The sequence below is a fragment of the Rhinatrema bivittatum genome, chromosome 2 (genome assembly GCF_901001135.1).
Source record: "Rhinatrema bivittatum chromosome 2, aRhiBiv1.1, whole genome shotgun sequence".
In the NCBI taxonomy this organism is placed as follows: Eukaryota; Metazoa; Chordata; class Amphibia; order Gymnophiona; family Rhinatrematidae; genus Rhinatrema; species Rhinatrema bivittatum.
Genome location: NC_042616.1, coordinates 481,122,007 through 481,140,057, shown reverse-complemented (window position 1 = coordinate 481,140,057; position 18,051 = coordinate 481,122,007). Strand labels below are relative to the sequence as shown.

The 18,051-nt window shown below is 42.2% G+C and overlaps 1 protein-coding gene across 2 annotated transcripts in view; it reads right to left on the bottom strand.

Annotated features, from left to right (window-relative positions):
• LOC115085007 (leukocyte elastase inhibitor-like) overlaps positions 1–18,051 on the bottom strand; it is a 71,998-nt gene that overhangs the window by 42,075 nt on the left and 11,872 nt on the right. The window contains exons 2-4 of one of the 2 annotated variants that reach the window (XM_029590512.1): positions 17,599–17,737; positions 11,539–11,718; positions 3,789–3,926 (exon numbers count right to left, since the gene is read on the bottom strand). In XM_029590512.1, coding sequence (XP_029446372.1) covers positions 3,789–3,926; positions 11,539–11,706 — 306 coding nt within the window. In that variant the 5' untranslated portion in view covers positions 11,707–11,718; positions 17,599–17,737. The remainder of the gene's footprint in view (positions 1–3,788; positions 3,927–11,538; positions 11,719–17,598; positions 17,738–18,051) is intronic. The other variant, XM_029590513.1, reaches the window with a different exon arrangement.

Genomic DNA, 18,051 nt, shown 5'->3' with positions numbered 1-18,051 from the left:
TGTCCACCAGCCAGCCAGATATCAACCTTGCTAATAATCGAATCACCGACTATAATGGCTGTCCTAACCCTTAACTCCTGGGCATGTGCCTCTGGAGACTTATCTTCAGTGGGAGAAGATGCTACATCACCTTGAGGGCAGGTCCTAGCTACAGGATCACTTCCTGCCTCATCAAGGTGATGCTCTCCTTCCAGGTCACCTTTCTCCTCCAAGAGCTACCACATTGGAGGTGGGACTTCTCTACTATATCCCTGAAGGTCTCCTCTATATACCTCTGTCTCCCTTAGCTCCTCCAGGTCTGCAATTCTAGCCTCCAGAGATCGGACTCATTCTCTGAGAGCTTTTTGCACCTAGTGCACACATACAGCCTCTCGCCAGCTGGGAGATACTCATACATGTGGCACTCAGTGCAGAAGACTGGAAAGTCTTCCTCTTCCTCTCGCTGCTGGACCACTTTCTGCATCATAATTTGGTTGATTTGTTATACAATTAGCTTTGCATCCCTGTTCCCTTAGAAAATTTAACAAAGTACTTTTAGTCTCTAGATTTATTTTACATTTGTCTGGCAATGACCCTCAAAACACTACAATTAATCTACCTATGAATCCTAGTTACCCACCTTATTGACTCTGGTTTTGAATTAAATTCCTTTTGTATAAAATCTGGAGCAAATTACTCCTACCAAAAACAAATATGTAAAATCAAAACATATAAATTTAAATAAAATAGATAAGGTCTAGTAAGCAGATAAGATATAGCAAGGTAAATGAATAGAGTAAAGTAAGGAGGTTTGAGGTGGGCACAGATCTATCATCTCATTTTCAACCCACAACAGGTCCATCTTAATAGTTATTTGAGTCTATAAAACTTCAATCAGGCTACATTTTTGTCCAGAAATGCATTAAGCTGCTTAACCACTACCCAGGGATCACAGCCCAATTTCAAATACAATTTTATGTCATTTGCATATATAATGACTTGAAATTGTAATCCCAGAACAGTTTCCTTAGGGTTTTCATGTAGATGTAAAAAATGTAATGGAGACAATATAGACCCTTGAAGAGTGTCACATTCCAGCAATCTTTCATAACAACTTTCTGGGTTCTACCTGAAAGACAGGACTGAACCCAACTGAGAACTAAATCTGATACCCTACTTAGACAAGTAGCTGCTGCAACAATGGCCCATGATCCAGGATGTAGTAATATAGTAAATGACAGCAGATAAAGACCAAATGGTCCATCCACTCTGCCCAGCAAGTTGCTTATGGTAGTATACTAACTGCCACTCCATGCAGGTTACCTCCATGCCTTGTGTTGAGGCATGGGGGTAACCTGCTGCTCTATGCAGGTTACTCCATGCATTATGTTACGTATACAAAATGCTGTTCCATGAAGGTTACCCCCCATGCAAAATTGATATACCCAAAGTTAATATATGTTATTCCATTTGTTCATTCATTCAAAGGCTGCTATCAAGTCTAGCAGGACCTGCACACTAGGGGTTCCATCACTCAAATTTTAAATCATCAGTCTGAGATAAGAGTGGTTTCAGTATTATATCCCCTTCTCAAATCTAATTGCAGAGGATCTTGGAAACTGTTTTAACCAAGAAATCCATTAAGTGGTCAGCAACCACCTTTTAAATAATCGTCCCAATAAAAGGGAGATAGAGACTAGTCAAGAACTGGCAACGTCTTTGTCAGATAACATAGGCTTTTTAAAAGTAGGCAGAACAATAATATGCTCTCTCTTACATGCTTTCCCTGTGATTCTTTATCTCTTACATACATATACCCACCACCCTCATCTTTCTTTTTTGCACAATACGCCTCCAGCTGATCCCCTCTCTCACCCCCAGCTGATTCAGCCCTTATCTCCTAGACCTTCTGAAAGCCCCATTTCATCCCCTAGCCCAATGTTTCTCCAACAGTCTGCCATGTGTGTCTCTGTTCCCTCTCTATGTTTGTTTTAAAATTTGTAAGAAAACACTGCTGTGGCTTTCAGTGCTTCCTTAGCTCTTCTTCTAGTCACAAGTTCTCACCGTGTTTGTATTTCCTGTTCAGCCAAAGTAAATGTAGCATAGAATATTTTTGTTAATGTAGGCTTGTCTCAGGCTTGGAAAGGTTTGCAAACACTACCTTAACTGATCTTGCTCACATGCCTCCATTCAATCCCACTCTCAGCCTCCCATCATCTCCCTGTCGTTCCCTCCAGCCTCTCCTCCATGGGGCCCTAACTGGCATTTTGAATTATATGGGACACCATACTGAGTCACAGATCAAACTAAAAAGTGAAGCAGTTTGGCAGAGCTCATCCTTCCTAGCCAAAGGCTATCACTGTAGCGGGTGGCTAATACTTCTCTCACCGCCATTGATTGGGCCAGCAGAAGGAGGAGGAGTGCTTTAGTGCACTGGGCCATGTCCTCTTCTGCCACATGAACCCCAACTAAGGCTGTGAATACCTGTACTTCTAGGCCCAGTCTGTGACATCAGGTTTCACAAACAGACAAACTGAAAACATTAGTATATTTTCATAAAATGTGTTTGAAAGTGCTTGCAAGTTTGGTCTACGAGTATGGGTTGGGAAGAGACTTTGGGGGGGGGGGGGGGTGGGGAGCCGTAAAGTTGTCTTCTGGAGGAAAGAAATTTCAGTTGTGCAGTACCTTAAAGCTACCACTAGGTGGCAAAATAAATGGTAACTGAATATATTGTATATGGGTCAATGGGAATGTTCTAGATATTTTGGTTCCTTTAAAAGGGTTGGGAAAAAGATCCTGTGAGAGGGGTGTTCCAGAAGATATATAATCTTATTCAAAATTTGGTGGGAAAGGAGCCTGAGGAATACTTCAACATAACATAAGAGTCTGGAGGGAGCCAGCCATCTGGGCTGGTGAGGCCCAGGAACCCCTCCATTTAGGTCCTGCAGGAGCTTTCCCCCTCAAGGTGAGAGGCTCGCAACTGGAGTGATCCCATTCACCAAGGCTTACCCTGGGAACCCAGTTGGATTTTCCCACAGGAGAAGGGATCAGGAGGAGTTGGCCCTTTCCATAAAGTTTAAGTAAGGCCAGTTTTGACAGAAAAGATTTGCAAAGTTGGGATGTTGAGTTCCCTGCACACATGTTAACCTCCCATTACTGTTTACATAGTGAATCCTGATTTTCAAAGCCAGGGGGAAGAAAAGAAGAAACATTTGTTATAGAGGAGTGGCAGGAAGGGTAGAAGTGCACTCTTGCCTTCAAAACTTTAAAATGTGCAGTACCCATGGTAATCAATTTTGCAACTTGTTAACAGAAAAATCTAATTGAAACACTCAAATAGAGAAAGCATTCCCAAAAAGAAAGGAAAAAAATTATTTGGCTAATATTTTGCATTTGAGCAGAGGGAGCAAGACCCATCTATTGCCTCACTAAAAGAAGATTGTGCAACCACTTAAATTAAAAAAAAAAAAAAAATCACCCTTTTGGGATTTCTAACAACTCTTTCTTCTGATCCAGTTAATGGCAACTTTGCTGCACAGACTGAATTCGTTCGAGTGCTCCAAAGCTCCATTCTTTTTTCCAAGGAACAAGACCAGGAGCCAGGGGTCAACAGGGGTATCCACCTATTATAAAGTTTCAAAAAACCCTCCAAATAGCAGGGCTAAAAGCTACTGAATTATAAACGGCCTGTTACAGTATGTCACATTTCTCTTTGAAACCAACCTAAAATGCAGCTCTAACAACTCTTATAGGCTTTTAACCTGTTCCAACTTTTGTTTTAGCCTTCTGAAAGAAGCTAACAAACTCACCGGAATGAATTTATAGGTTTGCTCTCCATACAAGCGGTTAGCAAGGTTCAACAAGTAGGAAGCTCCTGTTTTGTTAATGGCTGCATTCAGGGTCTGAAAGTTTGCATGAAGTCCTTCCACAGCATCAAAATGAAGTGTCTGCATTATAGAAAACGTCAAACATTATTAGTCTCTTGCTTGAATCATGAAGCAATGCATAACAAAACAGTATGTCAGTTCCTTTTTTATTGGATTATTATTTCTTTCTAAATATCACATATTTTGACTACAGCCATACCACTAGGAATACTGATGTGGTGTGATTTCAGAAGATGAAGGAGTCTTGGCCTTCCTACCTCAACAGAAGAGTATACATACATGCAGCATATGCAGGACTTGTCAGTACTTGACCAGGATTTACCCCTAAACCCTGGATACTACAGAAAGTGGTCTGGATGGCTTAGCAATCTCCTTATGTGCTGACATTGACCCAGTGTCACAATGGAGTAATCTGAATAGTAATCTACAGAAAGCATTGCCTTTCAGAGGAGACATTACACAAAGCTCTTGCAGGTATATTAACCTTCTTGTCCTGGTTAAATTGCAATAGTTTGCACAGTCAAATTGGATGAAACCCTATAAAAAAAAAAGAATTAAATATTACAGAAAAAACACTGCCCCCAATTTATGTCTCTCTAATTAAACTGGCTGCCTGAATATTGCCCACATGCGGCACCCAACACATGCAGCATAAATTGTTTGAACTTGGAGACAGGGTTAAGGTCATGGAAGGAAAGCGGGTATAATGTGCACTTTGTACGTTCCCTCTGAGAATTAGGGCAAAGTCCATCAGTAAAAGTATCCGAAGATTTTGCAACTACCTTGTACACATTTGAAAACTGCCCCTAAATGAAAAGCACAATACAAACTTTAGAAAAGAAAATAAATAATTGTATCAAAATGAGCTTGTCACATAAGGTCGCTAATTAGCGCTATGGGGAGAAGTGGGAGAGTTACTGGACTCTAGGAGAGGAGATTAAAGGAGAGAAGAGAGTTCAAGGAGAGGACAAACCAGTCATGAGTGGGTGATTCTGTCCATTCTGTCCATTGTAAACTGGCATGATGTACCCACGAATGTTGATATATAAAAGCTAATAAATAAATAAATAAAATAAATATATCATTAAGGGTCTTGAAAGAACTGAGTGAGAAGACGAGAGAATGGAGCATGGAAGTGCAAACCAGGGAGAAATCTGCCCACCTTGCCTCAGAAGTGTACAATCAATCTGACCATGCCCTCTCTACAGTCTGTGAGGGTCTCAAGGCTGAAAGAAAAAGGGCTCTGAAGTCAAATCAAAACAAAAGGTCAACTCGAATAAGCTCTGGAGGCCCATACTGCTGTTCATCCTCTAGCTTTGGAGTGTCTACTATACATACTAATAATGGCAATGACAACCAAGATCTTTGTTAGCCTATTGCTTGTAAATACATGTGTTGTAAAAATAAATGCATATATTTCTCTTAACTTTTTATTTAGAATGCATTTCAAGAACATACTTAAGAAAAAAATAGAGCATTTAACAAGAAAAACAAAAAAGACAATGCCCAACTATAGCTTTACTTATTATATTACTCATCCAAGGACCTTCTAATAGTGTGAGGCAAGTCACAATTCAAGAAGCAAATGTATTATCTACTACAAAGAAGAAAAGCAAAAAAAACAAACAAACAAAAAAACCTGAAGCAAGATCAATTTATAAGCTCAGAGAATTAGTTAATTCCTTCATTACAGGTGGAGGGTCAAAGGATACAAGGCCAGAATTTCTTGTACAATCTTATCATTCAAAAACATCATCAATTAGCTTGGGTCAGAAATACATAAGTGATATTCTGCTAACTATATACTTGCATGAAAACTTTAGGAAAAAGAAGCTCCCAGTTGCAGTACCTTTAGCTTTAACAAAAATCATCCAAGTATTCACTGTGTAACTTTAGCAACATTATGAAGAAGAAGGTAAAGGTGTTTCTCAAATTGCTCAAAGAACATTCTGAACAGCCAATCCCTTTCTGGGTGTAGTTCCAGTGAAAGAAATTAGAGTTGCTAGAACTGCCAATTTATCATCAGATATTTCCGGAAGGGCTGTCCAGACTGTCATCGGATATTGGAGACAGTACAGCCAGGACTTCCTCAGTCTCTTTCTTTCTGTAAGGCGGTGGATATCACTTCCCTGAAACAGGCGGAATAGAATGCGCAGAGAACTTTAAGAATCTCCATCAGATACCATTTGAACATTTCCAATGTCAGAATAGCTTGCATTTAGGAAAAATCGATAAAGCACAAATTGAGGCTTCTGACTAGATTCTCTAAATCAGTGGATCTCAAACCTGTCCTGGAGGACCCCCAGCCAGTCCAGTTTTCAGGATATCCACAACGAATATGCATGAGATACATTTACATGCACTGTCTCCAAAGCATGCAGACCCCCAGCATGCAGTGAATCTGCATGCTGGGGGTCCTCCAGGACTGGCTGGGGGTCCTCCAGGACAGGTTTGGGAACCTCTGCTCTAAATTTTCCAGCTGAGAGCACAGGATAATGTTATTCTTAACAGCATCTTGCACAGTCCCCAGTTTCTCTGTTAAATTTTCCACTGCTTCTAACCTTTTAACACTCTCTTACAATTGAATCGTGTTCACTCACAATATTTTCTGAGTCATGGGTTGTAACAGCTAAAGAAGAGGAGAACTGTGCTGTAAGGGATTGGACCAATCTCAAAATCGCATTCCAGATCTCCACTAGATTGAATTCAGATGGCCTTGTAAGATGAAAGTCGTTCCTCAACTCCTTGTCTTTTAGGAACACCCGGGTTGCCTGTTGCTCTACAATGTTTTCCCTGCAAGATGATCTAGCCTTCTAGTGGTTCACTCCCAGCTCCCATGAAAGCTCAAGCATTACTGCTGATTGCTAACATTTCCAATTCCTCTTGAACAGTCTTCTCTGCTACCAGGCCCGGTCCAGTGATGTCATCCATTGGCACCTGCCCAGGCCATGCAATCTAGATGATCCACTGTTGAGTACATCGGGCCTCTGTGGTTTCAAGATGACACAAGATATTACAGTCCAAGGGAGGCAAGGCAAAACCTCCCCTTCTAAACTCCCCAAAGACCTTTCCTTGGCATCTTCACCATGGTGAACAACGGAGTCAATCGAGCCACTGAGGAAGATACAATGACAGCAGAGTAGGTCTTAAGTCGTCCTTTCATATTCCTCCCAACCATCAGATTAAAAATTCAAGATAAAAATTAAGTAAATCAGCAATGAGAATGAGAGCTTCACTGCATGCAACTTGCCCCTGGCGCCATCTTCACCCCCTTTAAAGCCCTTTGATGTCCAGTTCACATTTCTGGTTCAATGGTAATTGGCTGGATGAATCACATCAAGCGCAGCAATTATCATGACAATTATAACTGGCCCCTTTTTCTATACTGCAAAACCACTGTTCCTTATATATTATGAGGTGGTGTCATTTCCTGTTACCAAAATTGGCCCTTTTTAAGGGCAAAGGGCTCCGGTACCAATTCCCCCAGAAGAACAGCTAATGGTTATGGGCCATATCCAAATTAAAGTCATTTAAAAGAAAAATTCACATCAGACTACATCTTCCCTTTTTCTTATTTTGTGAAAGATATCAAAGGAGAACTGGTGGCAATCCCTAAAGCTGTTTTGAATCTCCAAGCACTTACAATCAGTTATATAAATCATACATTCCACTGAATACATATTACTGGACCTCAGCTAGGCAGCAGATCTCCTTCTCCAATGATGCTGTTTTCCTTGGTTCAAACAGCCACCAACAGTATATCCTCTTCCTTAGTGGTACAGAATGACATGACTGCCTCCTCCTCCTCCTCTTCCTTAGTGGCACAAGATGATGATGCCACTGTCTCTCTCCAGCTAGCCTTCTGTTGCTGTGGCCCGCTGACATCATCTCCATTTTCACCTGCACCAGCCAACACACCATCTATATGTCATTGGCCCACATGGAAAGCCTCCTCTTCTTCATCTTGCATGGATCATTGATAATTCTGGAGTAGTAGGCAAAAAAAAAAATTGCGAACCAGGAACCAAGAAAAAGGAATGACAATAGGAACCACCATTGGTTCATAGGCCTTACATTGTATCACACTCTGCTAACGTCTTCTGACCCCAGTTTAGCATGCACACTAGGCCTTTAATGCATAGCAAGGTAATTTTTGTGCAAGTTAATGACCTTAGCATGCATGCTAACCTTTACTGCATAGGCCCCACAGAATTAGGACTGTCACCTAGTTTTATGAATTTTGGAAAGGTACCAATTTAGGGCGGGCTTCAATGTCAATGCAATAAAAGAACAGGTTTTGAAGTCTCTATTGTCCAAGGTTCAGCTTCCCCCTCTCCTTAGTTTTGTTGCCTTAATGGATTACTCATTGCAGCTTTACACATGACTGCTCCTAAATCCCACAAATCCAACAGTTCCATCACTGATAAGAGTAATGAAAGACAGACAGCAAGTCATGCTATTACTGCACATTAATAGCAGTAGAGTTAATCAGCAGTTGTTTTCTGTCTAGGAGGAGTAGCTATATTCCCTTTGCTTTATTCTAGCAGCTTTGAGTTCTGAATCAGAGATAAACCTTGGACACTCTCCAAGTAATCAGAGGCATCAAGCTGAAGTCCTATCTGTGGAGTGCAGTAAAAATGTTCACTGCATAAGTCATTTGGACAGATACTGTATACTCCACAAAGTTTCTGTTTTTGTGTCCTTCTGTCTGCCTACCTACCTAATTATTGTACAGTTTAAGACACAATGGTTACTCCAAGATAACAACGATTCTACAATTCTCTCTCAGTCTGATTCCTGTGACTCAAGGCCAGGCAGCAAGCAATGGTGAAGAGACAGAAAAATAGTGAATGTAAAGGAAACTAACTGAGACAATAGTGTAAACAGGGGTCTGGAAGTTTTTCCTACACCCTTTCCGCTGGAATTGATATCTCCTCCGGCTCATAAACTTGTTTAATCGTGTCCATTAAGTATTTTATTTCATTAAGTTTTGACTAAGTATTTATTTACCATTTATTGAGTAATGTCACATAGCTCAACAGATTAGCTCTAAGTCCTTGTATTTCACTTATTTACGTGTTTATCCCTTGTTTATTCAATGTCTCCCTTTTTATTCAATGTAATACTCATTTGCGATTTTATTTGTTCAAAGTTTATTCATTGTTATTTGTTCAATGTAACGCTTACATGCGATGTTTAGTTCATTGTAAACCGGTGTGATTTGTATTCTATACAGGAATATCGGTATATAAAAGTTAAAAATAAATAAATAAATAAATAAATACCGTTTGTTAGAACCCAATAATGCACAAGTAGGCCTAATGCCCCTTGCTTTATCCAGAACAAAACTATTTTAACTTCAGTTAGCTGTTCCTCTGAAAAAGAAGACATGAAACATGTATTTGCTTCTGCCTGTGATCAATTTTAAACTTTCCACATCCAGTTCCTATGAGTGAACCCATTTTTCTAGTGCTTTCCGATGCTATTTCTAGTAGTTGTGTACATTCATAAAAAGTAGAAGCTGTTGGTGATGCTGGCTTTGTTTATATTTCTTGGTAATGGGAATTCCAAACAATTTTACTCATCCATGCTGACCCACATATGCTCGCATGTAAAAGGTAATGGAAATGTTGATGCATTCACCTTTGTTTTATTTAATTTCATCAAATATGAAATAGAGGACCTTTTACACTGTGGCTCTGTCATGTAGCTCACCCATCTTCTGTTTATTATTAAACCTAGGAGGTCCCCATAAACAGAGCTGCTTTTGTTGTTCCTAAAAATCTTTATGAAATTGTAGAGATTTATGAAAACTACGCCATGTGATACAGAGTCCGGTCCCTGGACTTCGCCCCCATCACATGATAGGGGCAAGGTCAGGTCAATGCCATTTAAGGGGTGATCCGGGCCCCAATGAACACAAAGATATTTTGATGTTGGGGGGGGGGGGGGGGGTGAGGATCTGGAAGTTCACTATAGATCACCAGGCTTTTCTTTTTTGGTTGGAGGAGAGGGAAGTGTCACTAGATCCCAGGGATCTTGATTTTTGGCAAGGGAGGTCAAGGAGTGGGGGATTACTTGAAAGGGGTTGTTAGTTGGTCCAGGGGGTTATGGTTTTTTTTTTTAAAGGGGAGGTGTTAGGATGAGAGGGTGTTATCACACAAACATTTATAAATCACAATTTTGGCGATTGCTACCATCTCAGAAGGCAGCATGGGGATTTCATGTTTCGGGGGAAGGCAGTTTTGGACAGATTGACCCTTTAAGAAACAGCACAGAGGCATCAGGATGCATGTTAGTGTCCTGGTGCCCCCGTGTTGTTTTATCTACACCTCCTTGAAATGACTGTGCTGACTTATTTCTAAGTCAGCCACATAATTTGCATGGGATTGTTTATTGATGGATTGTTCATACATTAGGTTAATTTAGACATGCAAAGCAGCTCCTTTCAATAAGGGGAGGTAACATGTTAAAATAATGCACAATATCGTGCGATACCATGTTTAATAGGGATGTGCATTCGTTTGCAACGAAATAGGGAATAAAGACGATATTTTCTATTTCGTTGATTTCGGGGGACTGCCGAAACGATAGGAAAACCCACAAAATTTCATGTGGTTTTCTTATTGTATTTTGGGGGGGGGGGGGGGGGGGGGGAGAAAGGGCACATTAAAAAAAAACCAAACAAAAACCAAACAAACCCACCCCAACCCTTCAAATTTAATTAATTGCAACCCCCCACCCCCCAAGACTTGCCAAAAGTCCCTGTGGTCCAGCAGGGTCCCGGGAGTAATCTCCCCCTCTTGGGCCGTCTGTTGCCACTAATCAAAATGGCGCCGGTGGCTCTTTGCTCTTACCATGTAACAGGGGCTATCGGTGCCATTGGCCGGCCTCTGTCACATGGTAGAAACAATGGATGGCTGGCACCATGTGACAGGGGTTATCGTGCCATTGGCCGGCCTCTGTCACATGGTAGGAGCAATGGATGGCCGGCGTCATCTTGGCCAGCCATCCATTGCTCCTACCATGTGACAGAGGCCGGCCAATGGATGGCTGGCCAAGATGACGCCGGCCATCCATTGCTCCTACCATGTGACAGAGGCCGGCCAATGGCACCAATAAGCCCTGTCACATGGTAAGGGCAAAGGGCCACAGATACCATTTTGATTACTGGCAGCAGACGGCCCGAGAGCGGGAGATTGCTCCCAGGACCCCACTGGACCACCAGGGACTTTTGGCAAGTCTTGGGGGGGGGGGGGGGGAGTCAGGCAAGTCTTGGGGGATCAGGAGGGTGGGGGGGGTTGCAATTAATTAAATTTGAAGGGTTGAGATGGGTTTGGGTTTCTCATTTCGAGGCAGCCGAAAAATCAGCCCGAACCGCAGGAAAACGAAATTTCCCGCAGCGGGCCGATAATGAAGGCCGAACCAAAAGGTTTGGTCGAATCACATCTCTAATGTTTAATGCATATTAAATGTATCTAACATGCGATATCGCCTTATCGTGGCTTAGTAAATCTAGGTCTAAAGCAGCTGTATAAAGGATGGTGAGACCTGAAGAATTTCATTGCTGTCATTTCGTATTTTCACCATAAGATTTTCCCCTGCAGTTTCCATACCTGAGAAAAGAACATGGAGTGCCAGAGAGAAAAAATGTGAAACATCATTTGCTGACCTTAGACATCTGCTGTGCGGTGTTATCTTTGGCCCCCAGATAGATCATGGCCAATGCTGATGAGATACTGACTGGGGAGATAAAGATGTTCCCTGCCGGGTTGGACTCACTCAGCTTGTGAAACAAATCAAGAGCAAAGCAGGTGTTTGCTGCACTCAGTTTCTCCATGTTTTACGTGTTCTGAAAAATACAAAACAAAACAAGTTTTAATACATTTCCTATTTACCAATACTACTTTTTACAAAATCCATAATGAATTTTGCATGAGCCGTTCTTAGGCCAATAATAGTGGAATCACCAGACCCCTTTGAAGGCAAAAACCATGGAATAAAAAGTCTCAGGTAGTACCATCAACATATTTATACAAAATGTAAGGCACTACTGTACCTGTCATTTTTAATTTGACCCTGCAGGCTCCTCCTACTTCTTTGTACTTCCAAGACAACTGGAGCTAGGGCTGAGATCTGGCACCATAAACCTTAATTCATAAGTACACTGGGATTTTTTTTTTTACCTAATCTAAAGTCCCCGTCCCTCTAGACCAGGGGCCATGTATCCTTCCGGAACCCTGCAATTATGGATCCTAAATACCACCACTAGATATCACCATTAAGCAATGACCACAACTCTCCCTCCTGCCCCAGAGACTGTGAATGCTGACTCCACAGCAACTCCAACCCCAGGAAGCAGAAGACCCAAACCAGGAGACTGAATTGGGTACTGGCTTTACCTTTCAGTTTTTAACTCTAGTGGGTCTTCATGGTAACAACGTTTGGACAAGAGACTCTCTTAAATAAAGAGGTCTCACAAGAAGGGTAATGAAGGTTTGGGTATTTGTCAATATCTAAAAATTTCCCTCTTCAGAGTTAGTGTATTTAGTGAACCAACTCAGCTCTTTCAAGCTGAATAAAGGTGGAGAGAAAGGTAACGAGCACTAACAAGGTACAAGAAAAATGAAGTGGAAGAGGTGGAAGAGGAGAGAAGAGAGGGAGCACAAGAAATGGAAGAGGAGAGAGCACAGGAGTAGACTGAGGAAAAACAGATGAGAAAATGGATGTGCAGAAACAGAAAAGGGAGGGCAAAGGCAACATATAAAGGGCAAATGGAATGAGAGAGGTGGAACAGACAGAAAAAAAAGCTAAGAACCAGAATAGAAAATACGGAAGAATTAACCGAAGACAGAAAGAAGATTCAGAAAAACTGAACAAAAGAGCACAGATAGGAGAAATAAACCAGAAAAAGAAAAATTAAATAAAAAAGCCAATTAAAAACATAGAAGGAAGATGAACAAAGATCATCACAAAACCCAGAATAAGTGAAAAGCAGCATAGAAGTTCCCAGTTCTATACCCAGCCTTTAAGTTTAAACCATGCAAGATCGGTGTATAAGTCAACCTTATCTATGAGCAAAATAGAAAGTAATCATAAGGTCAAGCTGTTTCTCTCTCAGGCCCTAATAAAGCCACTTTATAAAGCCTAATTAATCTCCCCCCGCCCACCCTGACACCAGAAGCCCTGATCCATGGATGCTCTCTACCTTCTCTAAAAGCCCTGACCTGCTGCATCGGAAACATTATATATATCTGAAGAAAGAATAAACTGTATGTGGTCTGAAAAGTTCATGTACAATATTTTTTAATAATACTGTCATTGATCCAGTAAAAAGCATCATAGGCTGTAGAAAATCCAGTTAACTTCAGGAGTTACCATATCACTGTGTTATATATTCCAATCACCTTTGTTGTCTGGGTATTCCCCCCACAGAATATAAAAACATGCCATACTGGGTCAGACCAAGGGTCTATCAAGCCCAGCATCCTGTTTCCAACAGTGGCCAATCCAGGCTATAAGTATCTGGCAGGTACCTAAAAACTAAGTCTATTCCATGTTACTGATGCTAGTAATAGCAGTGGCTATTTTCTAAGTCAACTTGATTAATAACAGGTAATAGACTTCTCCTCCAAGAACTTATCCAAACCTTTTTTAAACCCAGCTACACTAACTGCACGAACCACATACCCTGGCAACAAATTCCAGAGTTTAATTGTGCGTTGAGTGAAAAAGAACTTTCTCCAATTAGTTTTAAATGTGCTACATGCTAACTTCATGGAGTGCCCCCTAGTCCTCCTGTTATCGGAAAGAGTAAATATCTGATTCACATTTACCCATTCTAGACCTCTCATGTTTTTAAGCATCTATATCTCTTCTCCAAGCTGAACAGTCCTAATTCTCTTTAGTCTTTCCTGATAGGGGAGATGTTCCATCCCCTTTATCATTTTGGTCGCCCTTCTCTGTACCTTCTCCACTGCAACTATATCTTTTTTGAGATGCGGCGACCAGAATTGTACACAATATTCAAGGTGCGGTCTCACCATAGAGCGATACAAAGGCATTATGACATTTTCTATTTTATTCACCATTCCGTTCCTAACATTCTGTTTGCTTTTTTGACTGCCATAGCACACTGTGCCGACGATTTCAATGTATCCACTATGATCTCTTTCCTGGGCTCCTAACATCATGTAACTATAGCATGGGTTACTTTTCCCTATTTGCATCATCTTGCACTTATCCACATTAAATTTCATCTGCCATTTGGATGCCCAATCTTCCATTCTTGCAAGGTCCTCCTGTAATGTATCACAATCTGCTTGTGATTTAACAGCTCTGAATAATTTTGTATCATCTGCAAATCTGATTACCTCACTCATTGTATTCCTTTCCAGATCATTTGTCCTAATATCTTTTTTCTGCTTTCCTCGTCTTACCTCCTTTTCTAGAGTCTCCTTTCTATTTTACTTTTCTTCTTTCTCCTCCTGGCTCATCACTTGTCCTCTCCCCACCCCATCTGTGTCTGACAATGTTCCCTTTCATCTAATTTTGCTCCATTTATTTCTTCTCTGTCTCTAAATCTCTCTTTACATAACAATCTTTTAATTTTCTCTATCTTGTCACACACCTCCTTCTCCATCTTTCTGGTTCTCCCTATCTGAACACTTCGCTTCCCCATCTCCCCCGGACTGCTCCCTCTATAAATCTTCTGCTATCTGGCTCGGTTTTCCCCCAAAGGCCACTCTTTCTCTGGTTCCCTCACCACTCCCCTTCATTTACAGGCTGAACCCCTCTCTCTTGATAACCCTCTTATATTCTCTTCTTAACCATTTCATTTCATTCACTCCCTCTCAGGTTCTCCCATCCCCTCCAGCCTGACATCTTCATTCCATCATTCCTACTTTGATTCTTAACACCCAATCATCTACTCTCATGATCCCTCTAACCCCTCTCTGATTCACTCACCCTAGTAACTCCTTTATATAATCTTTTCCTTGAGCTCTCTCTCCTAAACACTCCTTCATTGCTCTCTGTGGCTCTCTCTTTCTCAAACCCTTTCCCCCATCACCACTTCTGGCATGCTCTCTCTCTCTCTCACACACACACACATCCTTTCCTTCATCACTTCTGTCCCACCCTGCTCCAATACCATCCCTGGCTCTCTTTCACCACATCATCATCTCTGGCCTTCTTTCACTCACCAACCATCTTAATCTGTCTTTTACTTCCTCCCACTTGTTCCTCTGCTCTCCTTTTATTCCATTAACACTCTCATAATTTCCTGTACCCTTCCCACCCTCAGCTCTCATCCTCCTACCTTCCCCATTCTCAGCTCTCTCACACTCTCCCTACCTCCCGCCCCACCAGCTCACTTGTACTTTTTCCACCCATTTTGCACTTTTAGCCACCGCATTCTCATTCATCCCTTCTTCCTCCCTGGCTCTCAGTTACCTCCTCTATTTTCTCCCACCCCATTCTCTCTCTTCTGTTACTGCATACATGAAAATGTGAAACTTCAGGAGGAAAAAAAAAAAAATACCAGAGAGCCCAAGTTTGCATTTCTGGCTTTAGGAAGCAGGCATTCACCTCATTCTTGGCTTCTTCCCTATGCCTCCCCCACACCATTCACCCCTTCATCTCCGTCTAGCATTTACCCCTTTCTCATCTCTCCCCAACAATTCACCCTCATCTTTGCTTCTCTCCCTTCTCTGTTTTTTCTGCTTTCTTCGTTTCCTCATCAGTTGGCCTCCTCTTCCTGTCTGTGTGTTGGCAGCAATAATTTGAGCACGTCTACTTTTGCACACCTCCCATATCTGATTGGTTTCCCTCTGCTCAGGAAAAACAATTAGCCGCAACAGATAAAACATAAGCAGCAGCCTTCTCCGCCTTCTGATCCTGATCAGCATGAGAGAGAGAACAAAGAGGACTCTTGTTATCCTAGTGCCACCCACCAGAAGCTGCTGCCCCATGCTAATGCATAGCTCGCACATCTGATTGCACAGGCCCTGGCTGCTATTTTCGAAAGTAGAATAAAAGTGGATTTCTTATTTTTATATACTAGCTCTGGGCACATAATAAAAATATTACAGGAATATGCAGAGTTGTTTGAGAAGGAAGTTGATTCTAGTAGGCACACAGTGTGAGCCAGGATACTAGAGGGACCAGCAAGCCAGGATATGTCAGGTACTTGGTTCCTGGGACTCATCTGATCCACAAGAAAGTGTGTCCAGAAACTGAATACCCATGTGCTAGTTGAAAATATGATCTCCTAGAGTTTAGGGATAAATAGAGCCTGGTCCACAAAATCCTGAGTCACAAAAAAAAAAAAAGAGTGAAAAATAAACAAGTTCTAATCTGCATGAAAAACGAGATAAGCAGCTGCAGATCTTCAGTCAGTTCATCCTCCCTCCACTGATGACATACGAAAACTTAATCCTGATCCATTCTAAAGTGTCTGTCTACACTACTCCTGGGGGAATTCTGCACACAAAAACTGAAAATTCTGCAAAATTCTGCAAACTTTATATTGGTCAAAATAACACAATTTACATGACAGTCTTTAAGTAATTACATTTTAAATTAATACAGAAAAAGTTATTAAAGTTGCAGAATTTTTAATATTTTGAGCAGAATTTTCCTAGAAATTCACTGTAAGAGTGTCCCTTCCACATACACACACCCTCATATAGGCTCCCTCACTCTCATACACAAAACATCCCCTCATACAGGGCCCTCTCTCTTGCATACACACCCTCACAAGCTCCCTTTCTCTTTCACACAGGCTACCTATGTCTCTCTCTCATGCAGCCCTTCACACAGGCTCTGTCTCACACATACACAATCCCTTCAGACAGGCTAGCACCCTCACATCACACCAGCTCCCAATCTCTCACACACACTCCTTCACAATCTCCTCATATAGGCTCCCTCTCTCTGAAACCCACACTCAAGCATCCCCCCACCCACCCTCTCTTACCTCCCATGCTCTCTCACACCCTCCTGCTCTCTGTTACCCTCCCCTCATATAGGCTCCCTCTCTGAACCCCACAAGCATCCCCCCCACTCCCTCTCTTATCAACCAAGCTGTCTCTCACCCTCCCCCACACCTCCTCTCCTCATATAGGCTCCCTCTCTCTCTCTGAAACCCACACTTAAGCATCCCCCCACCCACCCTCCCTCTCTTACCTCCCATGCTCTCTCTCACACCCTCCTGCTGTCACCCACCCCTCTCTCACACACACACATTCTCTCACACCCTCCCCGACACACATTCTCACCAGCATGCCGCTGGATGCGCTCAGTTCGCGGTGAAGATGAAGGCCCGGTGCGCCGTTTGCGGCAAAAAGGGAAAGCCCCCGTGTGCCGTGAACGGCGTGCTGGGCTTTCATCTTCGCCGCGAACGGAGCGCGTCCCGCGGCACACGGAGGCTTTCCCTTTTCACCGTGATCGGAATTCTGTGCAAAGTCTGCGTTCTGCAGTAGCGCAGAATTCCCCCAGGAGTAGTCTACACTTAGTTGCTGTGCATAAGTATAGTCTGAGCTCCTTTAGTAAGAATGTAATTGTTACAGTATAACAGTACAGATTCAGTCTGGGCTTCTCCTAAGAATATACTTATGGGTACAATTAATTTCCTTGGGTTTCTTTGCTGCAGAACTTTTCTCTGTCTAGCTAATTATTTGGTGCATGAAACTCTTTCACTTTTTTTTTTGTGCGAGGGTTGGATGACAACCTTCAAGAATTCCTCCAACAGCTGCTCAGGTTTTACTTGCACAATCCTCTCCCTCCAAATGCTGCTGAGGCCTGACACAATTCAGTGTAACTCCAGTTGGTTTCTTCTCAACATGACAGGAAGCAATGGCTTCAAGGCCCTTAAGGAAAAGAAAAGAACTTACAATCACTCTTCCACTAGAGCTGAGGTTACAAGAAATATAACAAATTTGAATTACAACTTGCTCAGTGGTGACAACCTGACATACAGGTCGATCCAGTATCGTCCGCTCGAGGATTGCCCGTCTGTAACGTGCTTGTAGCGCACAATTCGGGCGCGCAAGGCAATTCGGCGATACAGTCTCCAGTTTCACGCGTCCGTATCGCTTCTGAAAACAGACGCATAACCCTTTCCGCACCCGGCATGTAAATGAACGAAAAAGCTGTATAATGAAGGAATTAGCTATTCCCCTGC